We start from the raw sequence: 22163 nt of genomic DNA on the forward strand, positions 1-22163 counted from the left end.
TGGCGACGGGCTCTGCGGAGGACAGTTCTACCGTGACGCCTGTGGGTCGCCGTGAGTCGGAGTCAGCTGGTTAACTGGCGACGGGCTCTGCGGAGGACAGTTCTACCGTGACGCGTGTGGGTTGCCGTGAGTCGGAGTCAGCTGGTTAACTGGCGACGGGCTCTGCGGAGCACAGTTCTACCGTGACGCGTGTGGGTCGCCGTGAGTCGGAGTCAGCTGGTTAACTGGCGACGGGCTCTGCGGAGGACAGTTCTACCGTGACGCGTGTGGGTCGCCGTGAGTCGGAGTCAGCTGGTTAACTGGCGACGGGCTCTGCGGAGCACAGTTCTACCGTGACGCGTGTGGGTCGCCGTGAGTCGGAGTCAGCTGGTTAACTGGCGACGGGCTCTGCGGAGCACAGTTCTACCGTGACGCGTGTGGGTCGCTGTGAGTCGGAGTCAGCTGGTTAACTGGCGACGGGCTCTGCGGAGGACAGTGCTACCCTGAGGCGTGTGGGTCGCCGTGAGTCGGAGTCAGCTGGTTAACTGGCGACGGGCTCTGCGGAGCACAGTTCTACCGTGACGCGTGTGGGTCGCCGTGAGTCGGAGTCAGCTGGTTAACTGGCGACGGGCTCTGCGGAGGACAGTTCTACCGTGACGCCTGTGGGTCGCCGTGAGTCGGAGTCAGCTGGTTAACTGGCGACGGGCTCTGCGGAGGACAGTTCTACCGTGACGCGTGTGGGTCGCCGTGAGTCGGAGTCAGCTGGTTAACTGGCGACGGGCTCTGCGGAGGACAGTTCTACCGTGACGCGTGTGGGTCGCCGTGAGTCGGAGTCAGCTGGTTAACTGGCGACGGGCTCTGCGGAGCATAGTTCTACCGTGACGGGTGTGGGTCCCCGTGAGTTGGAGTCAGCTGGTTAACTGGCGACGGGCTCTGCGGAGGACAGTTCTACCGTGACGCGTGTGGGTCGCCGTGAGTCGGAGTCAGCTCGTTAACTGGCGACGGGCTCTGCGGAGGACAGTTCTACCGTGACGCGTGTGGGTCGCCGTGAGTCGGAGTCAGCTGGTTAACTGGCGACGGGCTCTGCGGAGGACAGTTCTACCGTGACGCGTGTGGGTCGCCGTGAGTCGGAGTCAGCTGGTTAACTGGCGACGGGCTCTGCGGAGGACAGTTCTACCGTGACGCGTGTGGGTCGCCGTGAGTCGGAGTCAGCTGGTTAACTGGCGACGGGCTCTGCGGAGGACAGTTCTACCCTGAGGCGTGTGGGTCGCCGTGCGTCGGAGTCAGCTGGTTAACTGGTGACGGGCTCTGCGGAGCTCAGTTCTACCCTGAGGCGTGTGGGTCGTCGTGCGTCGGAGTCAGCTGGTTAACTGGCGACGGGCTCTGCGGAGCACAGTTCTACTCTGACGCGTGTGGGTCGCCGTGCGTCGGAGTCAGCTGGTTAACTGGCGACGGGCTCTGCGGAGCACAGTTCTACCCTGAGGCGTGTGGGTCGCCGTGCGTCGGGGCTCTGCGGAGCACAGTTCTACCCTGAGGCGTGTGGGTCACCGTGCGTCGGAGTCAGCTGGTTAACTGGCGACGCGCTCTGCGGAGCACAGTTCTACTCTGACGCGTGTGGGTCGTCGTGCGTCGGAGTCAGCTGGTTAACTGGCGACGGGCTCTGCGGAGCACAGTTCTACTCTGACGCGTGTGGGTCCCCGTGCGTCGGAGTCAGCTGGTTAACTGGTGACGGGCTCTGCGGAGCACAGTTCTACCCTGAGGCGTGTGGGTCGCCGTGCGTCGGAGTTAGCTGGTTAACTCGTGACGGGCTCTGCGGAGCACAGTTCTACCCTGAGGCATGTGGGTCACCGTGCGTCGGAGTCAGCTGGTTAACTGGTGACGGGCTCTGCGGAGCACAGTTCTACTCTGACGCGTGTGGGTCGCCGTGAGTCGGAGTCAGCTGGTTAACTGGTGACGGGCTCTGCTGGTCCGGTTGGTGGTGACTTCCTTGAAGAGCTTTCTTAGGTTTCTGGTTCCGACTGATGTTCTTGCTTTTGGTTTCCCTTTGCCTCATCTTCCTCACTTATTTTAACTCAAGTTACCTGGTTGTGTTTCTGTAAGGGACTTTAAATCCTTTTTAAATAAGGGGAAAAATCAATATATACTAAGCCAAACTGCCTGAAGCTGCCCAAATTTGCCGTTGTCACCATCAATGAGTGGAGGGATACCCTAGGCTCTTTTCACATCCCTAGCCATGGCGTAGTGGTTATGAGCTATGGGTGCTAACTATAAGGTCAGCAGTTTGAATCCACCAGGCGCTTCTTGGAAACCCTGTGGGGCATTTCTACTCTGTCCTAAAGGATCGCTATGAGTCAGAATCGACTCGACGGCAACAGATTTTTTGGTTTAGCCATCAAATCAGAAATTTTACATTAAGGATAAATGAATAAATATCTTTGACATCCTTTGAGCTCTTGGGAGAAAGGTCCTCTCTGATGCTTGATTTCTTATTTTCTGGCAGGTTGATAGCAGGGACTGGGCCTTTAATGGGAACACTCTCTCCCTCGATGAAGAGACGGTCATTGACGTGCCTGAGCCCTACAACCACATATCCAAGTACTGTGCCTCCTTGGGACACAAGGCAAATCACTCCTTTACTCCAAACTGCATTTATGATATGTAAGTATGACACCGAGCCCTGGCGTCAGCTTCCGGTTCATGCTTGTGGGTCTGGAGGGGCCATGCAAAAGGTCTTTGTCCGCCCTCAGGTCAAGAATGGCCTTGAATTTGAGGATGTCCTCAAAGGCTATGCCACCAGAATAACTGAAGACAGAGGTGCCGCAGGCTTCAGGTTACGACTTGAGACTCAGAGTCTAAAGTCCCCCACTCTCTGGCCGTGGCGAGCTAAGAAATGGAAAAGTGTATGGAAGAGTTAAAATGCTGCGGAAATATTATGCTTAGAGGTTACCATTTTATTGTTGCTTTTCTTGTCCTTCAATTTTCTCATTTGGAAAATGAAAGATAGTGTTATTGAAAATAATAGTAAAAATTGAAATTACTCTGCACAATGGAGAAAATTAGGGAAACCTTTTATGATGCAAAAGGAAGGAGAAAAATAAAATCCTAAGCCTAGGATACGAGGTCTCGGTATTGGAAGAGACCTATATAATCAAATAAGACACAAAACCAAATGCATTGCCATTGAGTCGATTCTGACTCCTAGTGACCCTATAAGGACAGAGTAGAGCTGCCCCATAGGGTTTCCAAGGCTCTAAATCTTTACGGAAGCAGATTGCCACGTCTTTCTCCTGTGGAGTAGCTGGTGGATTCGAATCGCTGACCTGTAGGTTAGCAGCCGAGCACTTAACCACTGGGCCAGCAGGGTTCCTTATAAAATCAGATAGTCTCTATTAATTGGCAATAAAAAGGAATGAAGTTCTGATACGTGCTACGACATGGATGCCAGTCACAAAGGACCAGAGAGTATATGATTCCATTTATGTGAAGTGTCCAGAACAGGCAAATCCATAGAGACAGAAAGTGTGTTAGTGGTCGCAGGTGCTGAGGGGCTTGGGGAACGAAGAGTGACTGCTAATGAGTAGAGGGGTTTCCTTTGTGGGTGATGAAATGGTCACACAGCTTATGAACACTAAACACCACTGAGTTGTACACTTTAACATGGTGAATTTAGTGATATGTCAGTTATATCTCAAAATCAAATAATCCTACCAGCCTCTCAGGGTTTGAGCCTCTCCTTTTAGCTGTTCCCTGAACCTGTGCTTGAAAACCTCCATCATTTGGGTGGCTTGCTATTACCCTCAAAGGCAGCTAGCTAGACCGACTGAAGTAGAAATTATGAAATTAGCTTTTGGGCTCCGGTGGTTAGAAAGTTCTTTCTTTTGAGCCCTGTGTTAGTTATCTTTGTGGTTGTTGTTAGGTGCGGTCAAGTCAGTTCCGACTCATAACGACCCTATAGGACAGAGTAGAACTGCCCCTAGGGTTTCCAAGGAGCGGCTGGTGGATTCGGACTGCTGACCTTTTGGCTAGCAGTCGAGCTCTTAACCACTGTGTCACTGAGGCTCCAACCACAGGCATAAGCAAAACCAAAACCCATTGCTGTTGAGTCGATTCTGACTCATAGCAGCCCTATAGGACCGGGTAGAACTGCTCCATAGAGTTTCCAAGGAGCACCTGGTGGATTCAAACTGCCCACCTTTTGGTTAGCAGCCATAGCACTTAACCACTACGCCACCAGGGTTCCAGCAGGTTTACAGCACTTATTATGGGGAACATAATTCAATCCATAACAAGCCCAAATGGTTTTTCCCTGTAACATCCAGCCCTCGGCCCTTCTGTCCTAAGTAGTATGTTGGCCTCTCTTCTGCATGAAAGCCCTGCAAATATTTTAGTAGTTTTCATGTGCTGCCTGAATGTTCTCTTCCCAAAGCCAAGCATCTCTGGTTTCTTTGATTGTTCCTTAAAAGATAGGTGTGAGTCTGTATATCACCGTGGTTGCTATCTTTCGTTTGCCCTGGGAATGCCAGTTCTTCCTGGGAGTCAGTGGGCTGTGGCAGCTTCCCAGCACAAGTAAGTTCAGATCGTGTGCATTCGATGTGCAGAAAAATTGACAGGATTTGGAGAGTCCTCAAGAATGTCCCTTCCTGCATCCTTGAGATGGTTTAAAAATTGTTCTGGCAGCGACTTGCTCTTCTTGACAGTTGATAGCAAGCACTGAAGCTGCGACTTCTGTTTAAGGGGTGGGTTGAAATGGTGAAGGACATGTGTCATGTGAAACGAAACTGACACTGCTGTTAGCTCCGAGGCTTTCGTGGCCAGTGTGAACTAGACCACAGCATCGGGCCAAGCTGCACACAGCTTCACAGTCCTTTAAAGTGGTGATAACTAATGGCAATAAAGGCAACTCAGACTCTTCTTTTTAAGACAAATTGGTCCAGTGATCTCATTATAAGGATGTGACTTTTCTCACCAAAGAGAAGAGAGCTAAGAAGACCAGAGAAGGTACTGTTTGTGCAAAATCCAGTCCCTGTGCTCTACAGGTTTCTTTTGCAAGCCCATTGTGACCAAATCTTGCTTATTTTGGTAATGGGTGGACTGTTTGAATAACAACTGAATATAAAAGTCAGATACCAATTCATGATACTCATTTGTCCCTAAAATCTTTGGTATTATGCACATTTTGACATAAGCAAAACAACACTTCTGTAAGCTGTTTTAAATGTCTGGTACAAATAGACAAAACTTCTTTTCCTAGCTGTAAATATAAGTAACATGTTGACAGGGGGCCAAACCACTTGGTGCAGAGGCTTGGTTTGACTGCCAGGGCTTCAGACTGGTTCGTTCTGGTTCAAACCCCTGCTGAGAATTTGCTTTTCCGCCCCAGATATTCTGAATCAGAATGTACAGTTTAACAAGATGCCCAGGTGATTCTTATGTATAGGAAATGTTGAGAACCACTGCTCTACTAGTGGCTCTCAGAATTCGTCCCTAACGAACGGTATTAGCTACAGTATTAGCTTTGCCTGGAAACTTGTTAGAAATGCAAATTCTCAGCAGGGGTTCAAACTGGAACTAACTGGTTCGAACCCCTGAGTACAGCTAACATTTACTAAGCACTTTCTTTACCTCAGAAACCCTGCTGGTATAGTGGTCAAGTGCTATAGCTGCTAACCAATGGATCGGCAGTTCAATTCCACCAGGTACTCCTTGGAAACTCCGTGGGGCAGTCCTGCTCTGTCCTGTAGGGTCACTATGAGTTGAAATCAACTCAATGGCAGTGGTTTTTTTTTGGTTTTCTTTATGTCAGGTGCTGTGCTAAATACTTCTTGAGTATTATTCTTGAGTATACTGCCTCCCAGGAATTCAGTAAGGCAAGTCCTATTACCATCTCCCATCACAGATGAGGAAATGCAGGTCTGGAAGGTGTAAGCACCTGTAACCATTTGTGCCTTGAAGAGTCAGCACCTGAAATTAATTATTCGAGTTGTTTCTTTTCAGCCTGCCCATTAACTACTCTCCGAACATAACGATCGCAAGCAGGAAAATGACAATACAAGAGGATCGTTAAGAGAAGCCTCAGGTCCAGAAAGTCAAGACATGATTTTTTTTTTGGTGCACCAGAATGATAACCAGAGCTCCCTTTCAGGTGTATTATTTTTTAGTGAAATATTATAATTTAGAGACAAAGAGCTGTGGTTTTAATAAGGAATCCCTGAATCCCTGGTCCAGGATCTCCTCTGTAATGGAGTAGAGTCTGAGAAGTTCTGTGCACTTACATGCTTGCTCTCTCTCACTCACTCACTCACACACACACACACACACACACACACAGAGTAACTAATATTAGTTGAGCCCTCACTTTGCGCCAGGCTCTGTGTTGTTGTTGGCTGTGTTTGAGTTTTCCCTGACTCACAAAATGCTGCCCGGTCCTGTGCCATCCCCATGATCAGGTGTGGATCAGACCATTGTGATCCATAGGGTTTTTTCTTAGTCATCTAGTCCTGCTGTAACAGAAATATCACAAGTAGATGGCTTTAACAAAGAGAAATTTGTTTCCTCACACTAAAGTAAGCTGAAAGTCCAAATGCTGGGCGTCAGCTCCAGGGGAAGGCATTGTCTCCCTGTCGGTCTTCTCATCAGTGTTCCCCTGGGACTAGGAGCTTCTCCATGCAGGGACCCCGGGTCAATGGACATGCTCTGCTCCCGCATTGCTTTCTTGATGGTATGAGGTCCCCCTCTCTGCTTCCTTCCCTTTTCTATTTATGTCTTGTCAGGCCACATCCCAGGGGAACTCCCTTTACATTGGATCAGGGATGTGACCTTCGTAAGGGTGTTACAATCCCACGCTAATCCTCTTTAACATAAAATTACAATCACAAGATGGAGGAAAACCACACGGTACTGGGAATCATGGCCTAACCAAGTTGGCACATATTTCTGGGGGACGTAATTCAATCCATGACAGCTTTTCACTGGCTGAATTTTGGAAGTAGATCGCCAGAACTTTCTTTCTAGTCTTAGTCTGGAAACTCTGCTGAAGCCTGTTCAGCATCATAGCAGCACGCAGGTCTCCACTGACAGACAGGTGGCGGCTGAGCGTGAGGTGCATTGGCTGGGAATCAAACCCCGGTCTCCCACATGCAGTGCCAGAATTCTATCACTGAACCACCACTGCCCGCACCAGGCACTGTGCAAGGTGCTTTATATGCCAGATCCTGTTTTCTCATCACAAAGACTGTGTGGAATAAGTATCACTAGTACTATCATGATTTTATGAGATTGAGAGATACCAGGTGACCTTTCCAAGGAGATGCACTAATACTGAGTGGAGCCAAGGTTCACACCAAAGTTTTCTGACCCCAACTCAAGTGTGCCTGCCACAAAACATGATAGCCAAGTAGGGGATACACTGAGCCCCCCTTGGGGGGCTATCATGCCCATGTGCCAATCTAACTTAGCCTGGAAACTTCTCATTCCGTATCTAAGCTGTCCCTGATTCAAAATGTGACTATAAATGAATGAGGTTGATTTCACCAGATGCGTATAAAAATAAAGCTAATTTGTCTCTGGTCGTTTCAGCAGCTGTAAGGTGACTAAGTCTGTTATCTGCCTGTCGTCCTGTGGGGAGCCGTTGGCAGAAGAACATGGTCTTTTGTTTTTGTTTTTTAATTTTATTTATTGTTGTTGAGAATATACACAGCAAAACATACACCAATTCAACAGTTTCCACAGTTTCTACATGTTCAGTTTAGTGACATTAGATTCTTCAAGTTGTGCAACCATCCTCGAGCTCCTTTTCTTAATTGTTCCCCCCATGTTAACATAAACTCACTGCTCCCTAAGGTTCCTGTCTAATCTTTCGAATTGCTGCTGTCAATTTGATCCCATGTAAGTAGTTTTTAAAACAGCATAATGCTCAAGGCAGATGTTCTTTTACTAGTTAAGTTAAACGATTGTTCGGTTTTAAGAAGACTCGGGATATTTTTGATTTAAGGTTTAAAGATTATCTCAGGGCAGTAGTTTCAGGGGCTCATCCAGACTCCATGGCTCCAGAAAGCCTGGAGTCCATGATAAGCTAAAAATCTGTTCTACATTTTCCCTTCTTTTGATCAGGGTTCTGCTGTAGATGATAAATATACTCTTAGCATAGGCCCCCCAGTGGTCTGAGAGGAGTTGTCACTGTGATGAGGTACTGTCCCTTTCACAGGGAAATATTAAAGAAGCAGCTAGCCGAGGAATCTGGACTTCCCTCCTGGAAGGAAGCCTTCATCTACTTTTATTCTAGAAAATAATACTTCCTCTATATGTATGGGGTGGAACACAGGGTTTATGCTCTTGAAAACCCACAGAGCTTTTTCTGACAAATCCAAAAGCCTTTCCCCTACAAGAGCGGGGAGGGAGGGAGGGTGGGAGAGGGTTATTTACTGATTAGTTAGTAGATAAGAACTTCTTTAGGTGAAGGGAAGGACAATACTCAATAGAGGCAAAGTCAGCTCAACTGGACTGGAGCAAAAGCAAAGAAGTTTCCGGGATAAACTGAATGCTTCAAAGGTCAGCGGAACAAGGGCGGGGGTTTGGGGAACCATGGCTTAAGGGGACTTCTAAGTCAATTGGCATAATAAACTCTATTATGAAAACATTCTGCACCCCACTTTGAAATGTGGCGTCTGGGGTCTTAAATGTTAACAAGCGGCCATCTAAGATGCATCAATTGGTCTCAACCCACCTGGATCAAAGGAGAATGAAGAACACCAAGGTCACACGATAACTAAGAGCCCAAGAGACAGAAAGGGCCACATGAACTAGAGACTTACATCATCGTGAGACCAGAAGAACTAGATGGTGCCCGGCCACAACTGATGACTGCCCTGACAGGGAGCACAACAGAGAACCCCTGAGGGAGCAGGAGAACAGTGGGATGCAGACCTCAAATTCTCATAAAAAGACCAGACTTAATGGTCTGACTGAGACTAGAAGAATCCCAGTGGTCATGGTCCCCAAACCTTCTGTTGGCCCAGGACAGGAACCATTCCCGAAGACAACTCATCAGACATGGAAGGGACTGGACAATGGGTTGGAGAGAGATGCTAATGAGGAATGAGCTACTTGTATCAGGTGGACACTTGAGACTGTGTTGGCATCTCCTGTCTGGAGGGGAGATGGGAGGGTAGAGAGGGTTAGAAACTGGCAAAACGGTCACGAAAGGAGAGACTGGAAGGAGGGAGTGGGCTGACTCATTAGGGGGAGAGTAAGTGGGAGTATGGAGTAAGATGTATATAAGCTTATATGTGAGAGACTGACTTGATTTGTAAACTTTCACTTAAAGCACAATAAAAATTATTAAAAAAAAACAATAAAATGTGAAAAAAAAAAAAAGCCTTTCCCCTGAGGTACAGCCAGGTAATCTGATGCTACAGGGCTTGGCCAGATGAGTTGAAATGCTGACAGACTGCACAGGATCTGATTTCTCATTAAGGACAAATTTTTACTGTTGATGACAATCCACTGGTTTATAAATACAGGGTGCCAAATACCCTCCAAAAGGGAGATGACCAGTTGCCGTCGAGTCAACTCCGACTCATGGTGAGCCCGTGTGGGTCAGAGGGGAATGGGGCTCCATAGGGTTTTCAGTGGCTCTTTTAAACCCTGGTGGCAAAGTGGTTAAGTGCCACGGCTGCTAACCAAGAGGTCGGCAGTTTGAGTCCGCCAGGCGCTCCTTGGAAACTCTATTGGGCAGTTCTGCTCTGTCCTGTAGGGTTGCTATGAGTCAGAAGCAACTTGACGGCACTGGGTTTTTGGGTTCTTTCGAGGCACCTCTGAATGAACTCGAACTGCCAACCTTTCTGTTAGCAGCAGAGCACCACCTAGGGATTCCAAAAGGAAGGTAGAGCAGTGTTTTTCAAACTTTAATGTCCATGTGAATCACCTGCAGAGACAGATTACCCAATAAGCAAGGTAGACACGGGCTTACTTGTGCTTACTAGATCTGTAGGGCTCAGTTTCACCTGTTTTTTTTACCACATCAATTGTGCACTATGGATTAGTAAGTAAACACAGTTACACTGGTGCATACCTTGCTTGCTGGTTAATCGACCTTGATCACCTGGGGATGTTAAAATACAAATTCTGATTGAGTAGGTCTGGGCTAGGGCTGAGATTCTACCTTTCTAACAAGCCTCCTGGAGTCCGTGTGCGGTACAAAACCAGTTAAGAGCTCATTTGCTAGCTGAAAGGTGTGAAATTCGAGTCCACCCAGACTCACCTCAGAAGACAGACCTGGTAATCTACTTCCAAAAGATCACTGAAAACCCTGTGGAACGCAGTTCTACTCTGACGTAACATGGGGTCACCCTGAGTCAGAATTGTCTCCGCAGCAATGGTCTTCTGATGTACCATGCTCCCTGCAGCAGCTGCTGCTCGGTGGACCACACCTGGTCCCTACCTGGTGTCCAGGGAAGGAAGGGCAGAGGAGGGTGACCCTGCCCGTGCCCTGACTAGCCTTTGCTTCTCACCTCCCGATCTGGCCTGAGGGTGACTGTGTGCATCTTGATGTTTAGGTTTGTCCACCCCCGTTTTGGACCCATCAAGTGCATCCGCACTCTCCGCGCTGTGGAGGCCGATGAGGAGCTCACGGTTGCCTATGGCTACGACCACAGCCCCCCGGGGAAGAGTGGGCCTGAAGCCCCCGAGTGGTACCAAGTGGAGCTGCAGGCCTTCCAAGCCACGCAGCAAAAGTGAAAGGCCTGGTGGCTCTTGGGTTCAGACACCTGGAACAGAAACCTGGATCTATGCACTACGTTCATCCGACAACGGGACATCCGGGGCTGCTCGTGCTGTGACGTCACATCCGCTCGGGACAACCAGGGCGCCTCGTGCTGTGACGTCACATCCGCTCGGGACAACCGGGCTGCTCGTGCTGTGACGTCACATCCGCTCGTCCTGCGTTAGTGACAACTTTCTTGCATACTAACTAGGTCCGACTATATTACTCACACCAGATTTAAAATTAGCTAGCCTTGCAACAACGGTCTGCTGAGAGGTAGTGTCGAGCGTTTGACATGAGACAGCGTGATGTTCTTGGGTGGTTCAAGTCGAAATCTGTACCACATTCAGAGATGCCAAATGATAAGACTGAAAAAGGGAAATGGGGCTTTTCAGTCATTTTTAGTCAGTGGTTTTTCCATGATGTTTTTTTTTTCCCAATGGCCAATGCAAATTGTGTTCTTACACTTTGATATGTGCCATATGGAGGGTAGAGAATTACTACATTTTTATATTCTGTCAATGTAGTATAATTTGCCTTTTAATCTTTGATCTGTATCTTGCAATAGGATGGCTTTGTTTTTTTCCTAGTGAACAGAAGCCCACTTTTTGACTCATTTCACCCCTCGATCCTATTCCCTAACTTGGATATCTTTTACAAGAGAAAACCTTCCACATGGATTTTGTGTCAGTGTATAGGTTTTTATGGCTCTTTCTAGATCATTCTTTCATTATTATGTCCTGATATAAAAAACCCGGCTTAGAAGGCTGGAGGAGTATTATAGAATTATTCTCGCGTGTAAACAAAGGTATTTTTGCTTTAAGATGTGAGAAGTGACTTGACTTTGCATTAAGTCATGGAAGAGTTGTAATATATTTTCAGAAAGAAGAGGGAAATTAATATTCCTAAGCAGTAACTCTGTGGCAGTTTTGCGGTATCTTCAATAGTGCTAGTAATTTTTCTCCTTGGGTACACATTAAATGTACATAACAGAGCAGTCTGGCTTATGCCATAGTGCAATGAATCCAGAAGTCAAATAGCAAACTTGGAATTCTAACACAGAATTTAAAAGTTTTTTCTTAATATTGTTAAGGCAGACACACTGAGCACTAGCTACAAATCAAACCCTAAAGCTAAAAATCTTCTCTATTGTAATTTCGCAGCACTTCCCTGCTTCAGTGCATTGTAAATTAAGAGTAACATCTGCATAGTTTAAAAGCAAAAATATCAATAGCGTTTCAGCCATTTGCAAGCCTTATGTAATCACAGCTGCAGAAATAAGGAGAAAAACCACCCTGTTTTTAGTTTAGTTAATTAGGTCTGTAACATAATCTGGGATTGCTCTGGATGAAGGCTGAGATTTGGGGGTTTTTAGTAAGTGCCCTCACCACATGCCATAGCTGTGTCTTCTCTGGACGCCTTGATGAGGTAGCTGGGTAGGTGTATAGGGCAGCCGTTGCTCCGACCTGTGACTGTCAATGGCAGCACCTGTGGCCTGAGTCCTTTTGTCTCCAAAGCTAATGCCTTCCAAACTGCAGCAGGTCATGAGCTCTGGTTGATTAGAGACGGCTGACTTGGGAGCAGGCAAAGAGTGAGGACACAGGCAGAACGAAGGTGGCTATTTCTTTCTTGTCTGTTGCACTTTGCTCTTAGGAAGAATTTAACAAAAGTGCTTGATCCAGAGTCATTCAGAAGACTTTCCGTTTAGGAGGCCCCTGAGTGTAGGACTCAGCCCTCCCAACGAGGACAGAAGTGGCCCTTCCGTTAGCAAGGCTGGGCTTCCCAGAGTGCCCATCTTCTCAGCACTAACAGTGCCAAGGCGCACGACCCACATGCTTTGCAGCCAGGTGGCAGCAGTCTCAGGAGGTTCAGTTAGATCCCTGTCTTAAAGCTTAAACGGATGGTTCACACATGGGAAGGAGTCATCAGGGCTGCCAGAAAGATCTGCCATGAAGAGAAGGCAATCGAATTTTTTTTCTTTAAAAAACACCAGGATAGGATCGCTTCTATTCTGCAGAAGGATACCGTTCTGTAAACGGTGACCAGTGGGCAGAAATTCTGGACTTGTGTTCTGATAGGTGCTTTAATTCATGTCTCCCAAAGTGAGTGACTGTCATCAGGAGAAAGATGGCTTTAATTAATCCCAGTCAATTGGGTGTGAAACCAGGTCAGGGAGAGGGTATGGCAGGCTATGCCTTGGACGCAGCTATGCTCAGAATGACTTCATTCCTGAGGCCGGTAGTGCTCCGGTCACAGCTGTAGTGCAGCATAATTTCTGTCCTAACTCTCCCATGCAAAGGAATCTCTAATTTATATATATATATATATATATATATATATATATATGGGTTTGAAGAGCTGTAAATAGTGATTAGCCAGCTAAGTGATAACATTCTGAGTCAGACAAATCAGAGGGAAAGAATACACCCACATTGAGCCCTTCTCTTTCTCCCTGCTCTTAATACATCCTGATTTCTTCTGGCTCTTCTTTCTCCTACCACATCTCTTTCCTCTTTCTTTGTATGAGAAAGCCTGGGTGTCCGTGTGTAACAGCATCCCAGCACATCTCTCCCGTTCTCTCGCTCCCCGTTCCGAGTTCTCTATTCGCTTGTTACTGCCTCTGCGCGTCTGTCTGTGGGTGATTTCCTCTCTGTGTGTATCTCTATCCATTTTCCTGTGTCTCTGTCTGCTCTGTCTGCCCCGCTCTCCCCACCCTGCTCCACATACACACATTCTCAAATGTAAGGTTGGAATGGGAGGGGAGCTTGAGGTTAACAGAAGTATGTAGGGAGGAGTCCCTGGGTGGCGCAAATGGTTAACGCACTCGGCTGCTAACTGGAAGGTTGGAGGTTCGAGTCCACCCAGAGGCACCTCGGAAGAAAGGCCTGGTGATCTACTTCCGAAAAACCAGCCATTGAAAACCCTGTGGAGCACAGTTCTAGTCTGACACGTGGGGGTCGCCATGAGTCAGAATTGACTCAACGGCAGCTGGTTTGGTTTTGGTTTTTGGTATGTAGGTAAAGTTGAGCAGGTTGAGGTTCCATAAGGAATTAACAGGGAGGAAGTCAACAATGGTAGAGTTTATTCCTTGTCTAAACCAAAGGATGAGGGGGAAAGTCTCAGAATGTATTTTTCTCCTGAATCTTTAAATCCACTGTGGAAGGAAACATGCCTGGAAAGCAGCTGAACCTGGTGGTTTCGTCAGCGTCCTTATCACAACAGAAATGTGGACGGTTCCATGTGGTGGGGTATAAACAGATAGCTTTAGGCCCTCCCCAGAAGCAGCTGGTGCTCGTGAGTGTACGTGACACTACAGGAGTCTCCAGGAGCTTCACTCAGAGCTGTCTCAGTCCAACCCTTGTGTGACTTTTTCCTTCTCTAGCATCTTTTCTATGATGAAATATCTTGTGTTAGAGTTAGGAATAGGAACTAATCTGTTGCAGTGTGTCCCCAAATGGACATTTGAATGGACTAACAAAAACAATGGCAAGGATTGAATTTCCGATACAAAGGAATGATGACATAAAAAGCAGATACATGAAGATAACTTGAGTTTTATAGTACCTATTCTTATTTTAACCTGCTTCATCCCTGGTCTGCCTGAGAAACTTAAGAAGGAAATCAGTTTTTCAAGACCTCTTGGAATCTGTCTGAGGCTGTAGTTAAACCTCTTTGTCCTCTGGGGGTTCTTCGCACTTGAAAAACTGATTCTTTATCACCAACCATCTGAAAAGGCCAACAGCGAGGGCCAAGTGTAACCATTTACAACATTTAATTGTAACTATTAAAATTGCCGTAACTGTGAACAGTGAAATAAAGGGTTGTCTTCTCATTGAGGCAGTATGTGGCACTTAAGTAACTTGCATTTAGTCTATAAAATTTTTAAATCACTCACTATAAAATGCATTTAAAATCTTCCAAGAAGGTAGAGGTCTAGTTTTCTATTTTGCTTTGTTTTAAAACAGTTGCCTAAAGTTTCTTAGTGATTTAGGATCAAGACATCTTTTAAAAGAATGCTTTTTTGTTTTAGAAAAACGAGCAAAACTGTGTTGCAAGACTGATAGCTGTAATGTTCATTTGCCACAGATCAAAGGTTCACAAAATATATGAAATTTACATCTACCCAGGGTACCTTAATAGATTGTTTTTTCTTTGAATTTTCCCTTTAGGAATTTGGAGCCTCAATGTCTTTTTTTTTATTATTATTTTAAAAATACTAAATTTTCGTGATTTTATTTTGCCAAATGTGTGCATACATATTCAAAGCAATGAAACTATTTCAAGCCATACAACCACAGGGGTGGAAATCCTTTTCACAAATTTTAATGTGTTTGTATGTAAATAGATGTTTGTATGAAATATTTTCATGGTAGAATGAATATATTTAAATGAAGTTGAATTATTCCAGTGCTATTTAAACAAATTACAAAAACTTTGGTGGGAATTATCTGAGTTTATTGAGATATCATGCAGATCAGTTTTGATTTTTAGAAATCAAAAAGCCTACAAATAACTCTGACTCATGGCAACTGCCCTTGCGTTGTTGCATTTGATGTGGAAAGAGCCTGTAGGCTTCCCCAGTGCCTCAGCCGCTTCTTGGTGGTAAGTTAGGTGCTAATGGAGGTGTGTTCACCTTTTAGTGATATCACTATGGCCTCTTAGGGGCCGAGAGTGAATCAGAGGCATTAGAGACACCGGTGCAGTTATCCCGAGCACAATTTTCTTTGCAGGGCAGCAGAATCAGAAGCCAGACTTGGCCATGTGAACCCCTGAAATGGGTTTCCTGGCCGCCGTCCACCGCCACCCTTACTGCCTTGTCACACACGTCAGGGAGGCTACCGTCAGTGGAGTTGGGGTTAGACCTCAGGGTGGGACTTCACGGTTTTGTCAGCAATCCCTGCCTCCTGGCCTCCACCTCACAGAGAGGAAGGAGAGAAGGGCAGCTGGCAAGGGGCCCATCTCAGCACAGTACACTTCCTGTCTCAGCTCTGGAAGACTATGCACCTATGCGCCAAATTTCCAACCAGAGGGAGACGTCCTTGGAACAGAAAACCCCTGCTTCCTCTGTCTGTGACTTTACACACAGTTAGAAATCATTTTACTATCAAGACCAATCACATCCCCGGGACATACTTCCCAACTCCCCTAACGCCTGTTACTGAAAAACTCCTTAATAACGATCTTCAACTTGAGTGGGCTTTTTTTTTTCCCTTCACTTTGGTCCTGGGTATAATGAAATGATAAACTTTATGACAAATTTTCACTGTGTATACTAGCAATATATACACACATGCCGGTATATCTTAACATATCTACTTGGTTACATTTTGGGTTACTATAATCTTCATTCATGTTTTGGGCAACTACAGGGATGATGTAATGCCTACTTATCATCTGAGAAAGTTATGTCCATGGTTCTGAGCTCCTTGCTTCAAAAATTTTTCTCCTGAGTTTTTTATGTTCTCTTTTTATCCTGAAACGCATTTAATAGGTTGTGAGGTATGTTTAAGGATCGAAAGCCGGGGGTCAGCTTTCAGCATTGATTGCAACAAAAAGTTAACCCCATCACAGTTAGCAAGCATCCTTGATTGGTCTTTTATGGGATTTGGACTAAATCTATGAGCCTTATTCAACATCTATGATTCTATGATTTTTTTTTAATTATGGGAAATTAATGAAAGATGTTTACATGCATAATGTTTGCCCTTACTGTGTTATGAATGAGTTTTTTGTAGTGTGTCTGTGGGTGCATGTGCAAGAGAGTAGGAAAAATGTTTCTGAAACAAAACTTGACAAATATTTGTAATGAAAAGTAAATTTAAAGATTGCTATAATTGCGCTATAGAAACAATGCAAGTATTAAACAAAATATACAATCATCTGTCATTCGTTTTCCTTTTTTAGTCATCAAGGCCAGAAGTGCAGCCATGTTTCCTTATCTACCTGCATATTTAAATTACCTAAGCAACCTTTACACTTTAAGTTGTTTAAAAATATTAGTCAGCCCTCTGTGTCTGCAGCTTCCGCAGCCTGGGATTCAGCCAACCATAGATCAAAAATATTTGAGGGGGATGGGAAAACAGACTTTCTTGTCATTATTCCCTAGATAATACAGTATAACAACTCTGTACATAGCGTTTACTTGGTGTGAGGCATTGTAAGTAATCTAGAGGTGATTTACAGTATACAGGAGGATGACCTTAGGTTATGTGCAAATACTGTGCATTTTATCTAAGGGACTTTAGCATCCTCAGGTTTTGTTATCTGCAGGAAACCAATCCCCTGTGGGTACCAAAGGACAGCTGTACTAACCATTGCCCATTTTCAAAGCATTACTGACATTCTTACACGTACAGTGAAAGGAAACACGCCTGCTCCTGCACCACCCGGGTGATCAGCTGTGGGTCATGAGCTTTGACCCGTAGGGTTTTCAGGGGCTAATTTTGGGGAGTAGATCACCAAGCCTTTCTTCCCAGTCCATCTTAGTCTAGAAGCTCCACTGAAACCTGTTCAGCATCATAGCAACACTCAAGCCTCCACTGTCAGATGGATGCTGGCTCAAGGTACATTGGCCAAGAATTGAACCTAGGTCTCCTACATGGAAGGCAAGGATTCTGCCACTGAACCAACATTGCCCCCTTCAAAGCATATTAAAAAAAAAAAAAAACAAAACCCATTGGCGTCGAGTTGATTTCGACTCACAGCGACTGTACACGACAGAGTAGAACTGCCCCATAGAGTTTCCAAGGAGCACCTGGCGGATTTGAACTGCCAGGCCTTTGGTTAGCAGCCGCAGCTCTTAACCTCTGCACCACCAGCGTTTCCTTCAAAGCATACAATAAGAGCTAAAGAGGGGTAAAGAAAGGTTAGGAGTTTGCTATATGTTTGGCGTTACTCAGTGTACTGAAGCCAGAACAATTAGTAACATCAGCCAAACATGTTTGATCGATGAATTAAATATACAATTGAGTTTAATACAGACATCCTAAGGGGATTAAATGTAAATGAGATAATCAGGGAAAATGGGAAACTTCAACTGATGGCCTAAAAAAGCCATAGAGACTTTATTAGGTGTTGTGGTAAGATTTTGGCACTCTTAGGATGACTTTGAGCCAAGAAACCCAGGCATCCCTTATTTCAGCCTAAACCACAGCCAGCATTCCCAAACTCTCCCCTACAACATTCGCAAAGCACGAAAGCCAAATGACAAGGGAGTCGAAATAGTACTTCGTTATTAGCTGGCCCTTCTGCCCCTGACCCTAAAGCAGTGGACTCAGAAAGCTGGGCCAGGCTACGTGAGTGAGGTACAGTTAGGCCTCAAACTGAAGCAGGCCATGAGAACTCTTGCTTTTTTTACCTCCCTCAGGGCTGGATCCTCAATCTTATCAGACACCAGCCAGCTACACAGAAGGAAGGAAACAGGAAGTGAGATGACAAGGTCAAAACTGACCCTACACCAGCTTCAACACTTGGACCACGGCATGCTGGGTCTTTAAGGCAAAGTGGTTTCACATACTAACACGTGGACTGGAACCACAAGATTAGTAATCTTCCTTCTTGGGAGGAGGAGGCGGAAGTGGGATTTAAAGTTTGATACAAACTGAGGAAACTAGGAAGCTAAACTCCCGAAAATAAAGGAGCAGGCAACTTTTGTGAGTTAAGATTAGGATGGATCCAAGGATTTATAGAATCAGGTAATATGTGGAAGATCAAGACCCACTTGTTCCGGTCTCAGTTGTCACACCACAAATACTTCTCACTAAGTATCTGCTTTTGGATCTGTAAGGAAACCCTGTTGGTGGTGTGGTTAAGAGCTATGGCTGCTAACCAAAAGGTCAGCAGTTCAAATCCACCAGGTGTTCCTTGGAAACACTATGGGGCAGTTCTACTCTGTCTTATACGGTCACTATGAATTGGAATGGACTCGACAGCAGTGGGTTTGGTGTTTGGTTGGGTCTGTAAGAACGGTGTAGGGGCAGCGTCTGACCTCTAACTTCACAAGGGAGGAGAATCAAGATCAACAGCTCCAGGCTGATTACTATCAGGCGGAGGTCAGACATGCCTCCTCTCTCCACCATCTTTACCAACTCTGACACCAACCTTCCCTCCCACAGCACTCTCTACTTCTCTGCTGGGTTCGATAATTCATTGCAATGGCCACACAGAGCTCACAGACAATACCTAAACAATTATGGGGTTTATTAGGGAAGTAACAGGTTACAATTCAGGTTCAGGAACACTCGGGATACAGTTCTTCCATCAGGCCAGCATCTTTTCAGCTGTGCTCACAGGGAAACCTCTGTCTGGCCCTAGGCCTCTGCTCTGCTCAGGCAAGTGTTGGAAAGCTCTTTTAGCCACTACCAATAAATCCACAGGGGCGCTCAGCTTTCTTGCTTCGTGGACTGGGAAGCCCACTGCATGGTCTCATGCCAGTCTCTCCTGCCACCTCTTCTCACCGTCTTCAGGATTACAGCTCACTCTCTCTTGGTCTCCTGGTTCCAGGAGCTTCTCAGTGCAGGAATCCTGGGCCCAAAGAATGCACTCTCTGCTCCTGGCAGTTCTTCCTTGGAATTGGCTCTCTTTTAAGGCAAAACTGACCAATCCACTTGCCGGGCCAAAATTGCCTTATTTGCGTCCAAAAAAAAAAAAACCAAACCCAGTGCCGTCGAGTCGATTCCGACTCATAGTGACCCTAAAGGACAGAGTAGAACTGCCCCACAGAGTTTCCAAGGAGTGCCTGGTGGATTTGAACTGCCAACCCTTTGGTTAGCAGCCGTAGGACTTAACCACTATGCCGCCAGGGTTTCCCTTATTTGCACAACTGATTGGATGGGAATTACAAGACCAGGGTTAGAAAGGCCACACAAAAGTGATCCATCGTACTGCAGGGTCTTATTGTTCTGGACCTCCTAGTTCATTATTAGGCTGTCATCTCTAGGATTAAATAACAGTCGTTCAGAAAAACTTCACGCTGTAGTAGACGCTTAGTGTCAACCCATCATCAGATTGATTTGGGGCTAGTGAATAGAAGGTGCTGCTCCAAAAGTATTACAGAGAAAAATTGCTGCCTTTCATATAAAAAGCTGATGCTAACTGCCCTCCATCTTATCTGTATGATCCATAAATATGTTAAAAATTTTGTTTCTTTGCAAAAGCCTAAAACCAGGGTTTCAAATTTAGAACTTACCTCTTTTAGTATACAGAGAAAAAGATAAGCGGATCCATCTAGATTGCTATCACATTTTTACTTCTTCAATATCAGAATGCCTTCAGCTTCAAGAAACTTGCAAACCCAGCTCAACACGGCTTTAACAGTACAGAAGATTTATTATCTCACAGAACAAAAAGTCTCAAGTGACCCTAGAATTGGTTAATTCAGCAGCTCAGTCAGGTCCTTTCTGTCTTTCTGGCCTGCCATCCCAGTTTGTCAGGTTTGTCCTCAGAGGCCAGCTCTCCTCACAGTCACAATACGGCTGCCTCAGCTCCAGGCATCATAGCCAGGTTTAGCAGCACCCAGCAGATTTAAAGGGAAGTCTCTTCTATGGTCTCCATCACTGAGGAAGCCTGAAACAGTCACTGGCAAGGGCAGTGGGGACACCATGATTACCTAAGTGAAGCATTTGACTGTGCGAAGAAGGGCAGATCACGTGGACAAAGCTGGGGTTCTCCTAGCATGGGAGAAAGGGGAAATGACAACTGGGCAGACCACCCACAGCATCTTCCTTACCTATATGGTGGGTTTTGTTTTCTTGTTTTCTCCAGGGAAAAATGTAGGCTAGTCTCTTCAAATTAAATAAGTGGATTCTTCAATTCCAATCAAGTTAGAGAATTAACCAGTGGGAGGTAGGGGATTCTACAAAGATACATTTATCTTGAGTTTACACAGCAGTTTGAAGTGTTTTAGGTTATTCATTTAATCTTCTCAACAGCCATATAAGCACTGTTATCACCCCATTTTACAGAGGGAAAACCGGAGGCATTAAGATGTTAAGTGACTTGAAAGTAAGTAACACAGTCATAGAAGCAGGAAGTGATGGAGGCAGAATATGAAACTGGACTGCAGTGCTCCAGGCCCCTCTCTTAACCACACCTGTGGGACCTCCTCTTTCTCCTCGCACTTCGCTGTTGCTTACACTGTACATGCTAAGGCCATCCATTAAATTCTTTAGTCTTCCTTTCCCTTGATCATTCACTTAGCCAGCCAACCAACTGGCCTCCCTGACTGTGGTCGCTCCTTACACCAGTTCATGTGATACACAGACTAGCTTCCTATTTTACTCTCATTATTTTCTGCCCTGCCCCAGAACTTCCAGGTCCTTTGCCTGGATTTCTGCCACAGCCTCTGCCTCCCACCTTTGTTTCTCATTACTCGCCTCTGCCACGTGAAGCATCCTCAGTGATAAATTATTGCACTGTTCCTGCCTCTGCACCAGGCAGTGCCGTGCAGTTAGAAGGGCCTGGGCTCTGGAGTCAGACTGGTTTCAGTCAGCGTTGCCACTATCTATGTGGTACTGGCCTTTAAGCAGCTCTCTATCAAGCATGGATAAAACCTGCTGCGCTGGGTTGCTTTAGGGATTAAAACACTGATGTCTGGCCCATGGAAGGGGCTCACTAACTATATCCTTGCTTCTGTTCTGGAAAGCCATCCTCCTGGTGCATCCAAATCTTGCTTCCCTTTAAGGGAGGCCCCAATTAGAGCCCCTCACCCAGTCGGCCTGCCTGATTTCTTGGGACCTGCTGTCTTTGAGTACCCCTCGTCTGGGCAGACGTTACCAGGCGTTGGCTATATACTACTGTGTCTGTGGCTGTCTAATGAGCAAAACACCTAACTGGCCTCCCCCTTTGGATGAGCAGCTTTTGGGAACCAACACGTGTATCTTCCTGGAGGCATGAAAAGCATTCTCTAAATATTTGATCCACCACTCCTCTTTCAATTTGCCCTACTTTGGTGGCTTGTGTGTTGCTACAATGCTGGAAACTGTGCCACTGGTATTTCAAATACCAGCAGGGTCACCTATGGTGCACAGGTTTCACTGGAGTTTCCAGAGTAAGAATAGGAAGAAAGGCCTGGTGACCTGCATCTGAAAATTAGCCAATGAAAACTTATGGATCACAAAAAAACATTGTCCAACTCACTTGCTGTGGACATGTCATCAGGAGGGCTCAGTCACTGGAGGAAGACATCATGTTGGGTAAAGTAAAAGGCCATTGAGGGCAAAGGTGACCTTCGTTAAGGTGGACTGGCACAATAGCTGCAACGATGGACTCAAACATGCCAGCGATTGTGAGGAGGGTGCAGGACCTGGCGACGTTTCATTCTGTTGTACACAGGTCACCACGAGTCCAAGTCGACTGGACGGCAGCCATCTATCTAAGTATTTGATGTGAGAATGACTGAGCCAGAGTATCTTTTTTTAAATCACGT

General features: G+C 46.0%; 1 protein-coding gene across 2 annotated transcripts in view; it reads left to right on the forward strand.

The window, feature by feature from the left end:
• The window catches only part of SETD7 (SET domain containing 7, histone lysine methyltransferase), a 69654-nt gene extending 53041 nt beyond the window's left edge, over positions 1 to 16613 (forward strand). For both annotated transcript variants that reach the window (XM_049885255.1, XM_049885256.1), the window contains exons 7-8: positions 2480 to 2637; positions 10533 to 16613. In XM_049885255.1, the coding sequence (XP_049741212.1) occupies positions 2480 to 2637; positions 10533 to 10713 (339 nt within the window). In that variant the 3' untranslated portion in view covers positions 10714 to 16613. The remainder of the gene's footprint in view (positions 1 to 2479; positions 2638 to 10532) is intronic.
• Positions 16614 to 22163: the final 5550 nt, after the last annotated feature.

This window comes from Elephas maximus, chromosome 5, assembly GCF_024166365.1.
Source record: "Elephas maximus indicus isolate mEleMax1 chromosome 5, mEleMax1 primary haplotype, whole genome shotgun sequence".
Taxonomy (NCBI): Eukaryota; Metazoa; Chordata; class Mammalia; order Proboscidea; family Elephantidae; genus Elephas; species Elephas maximus.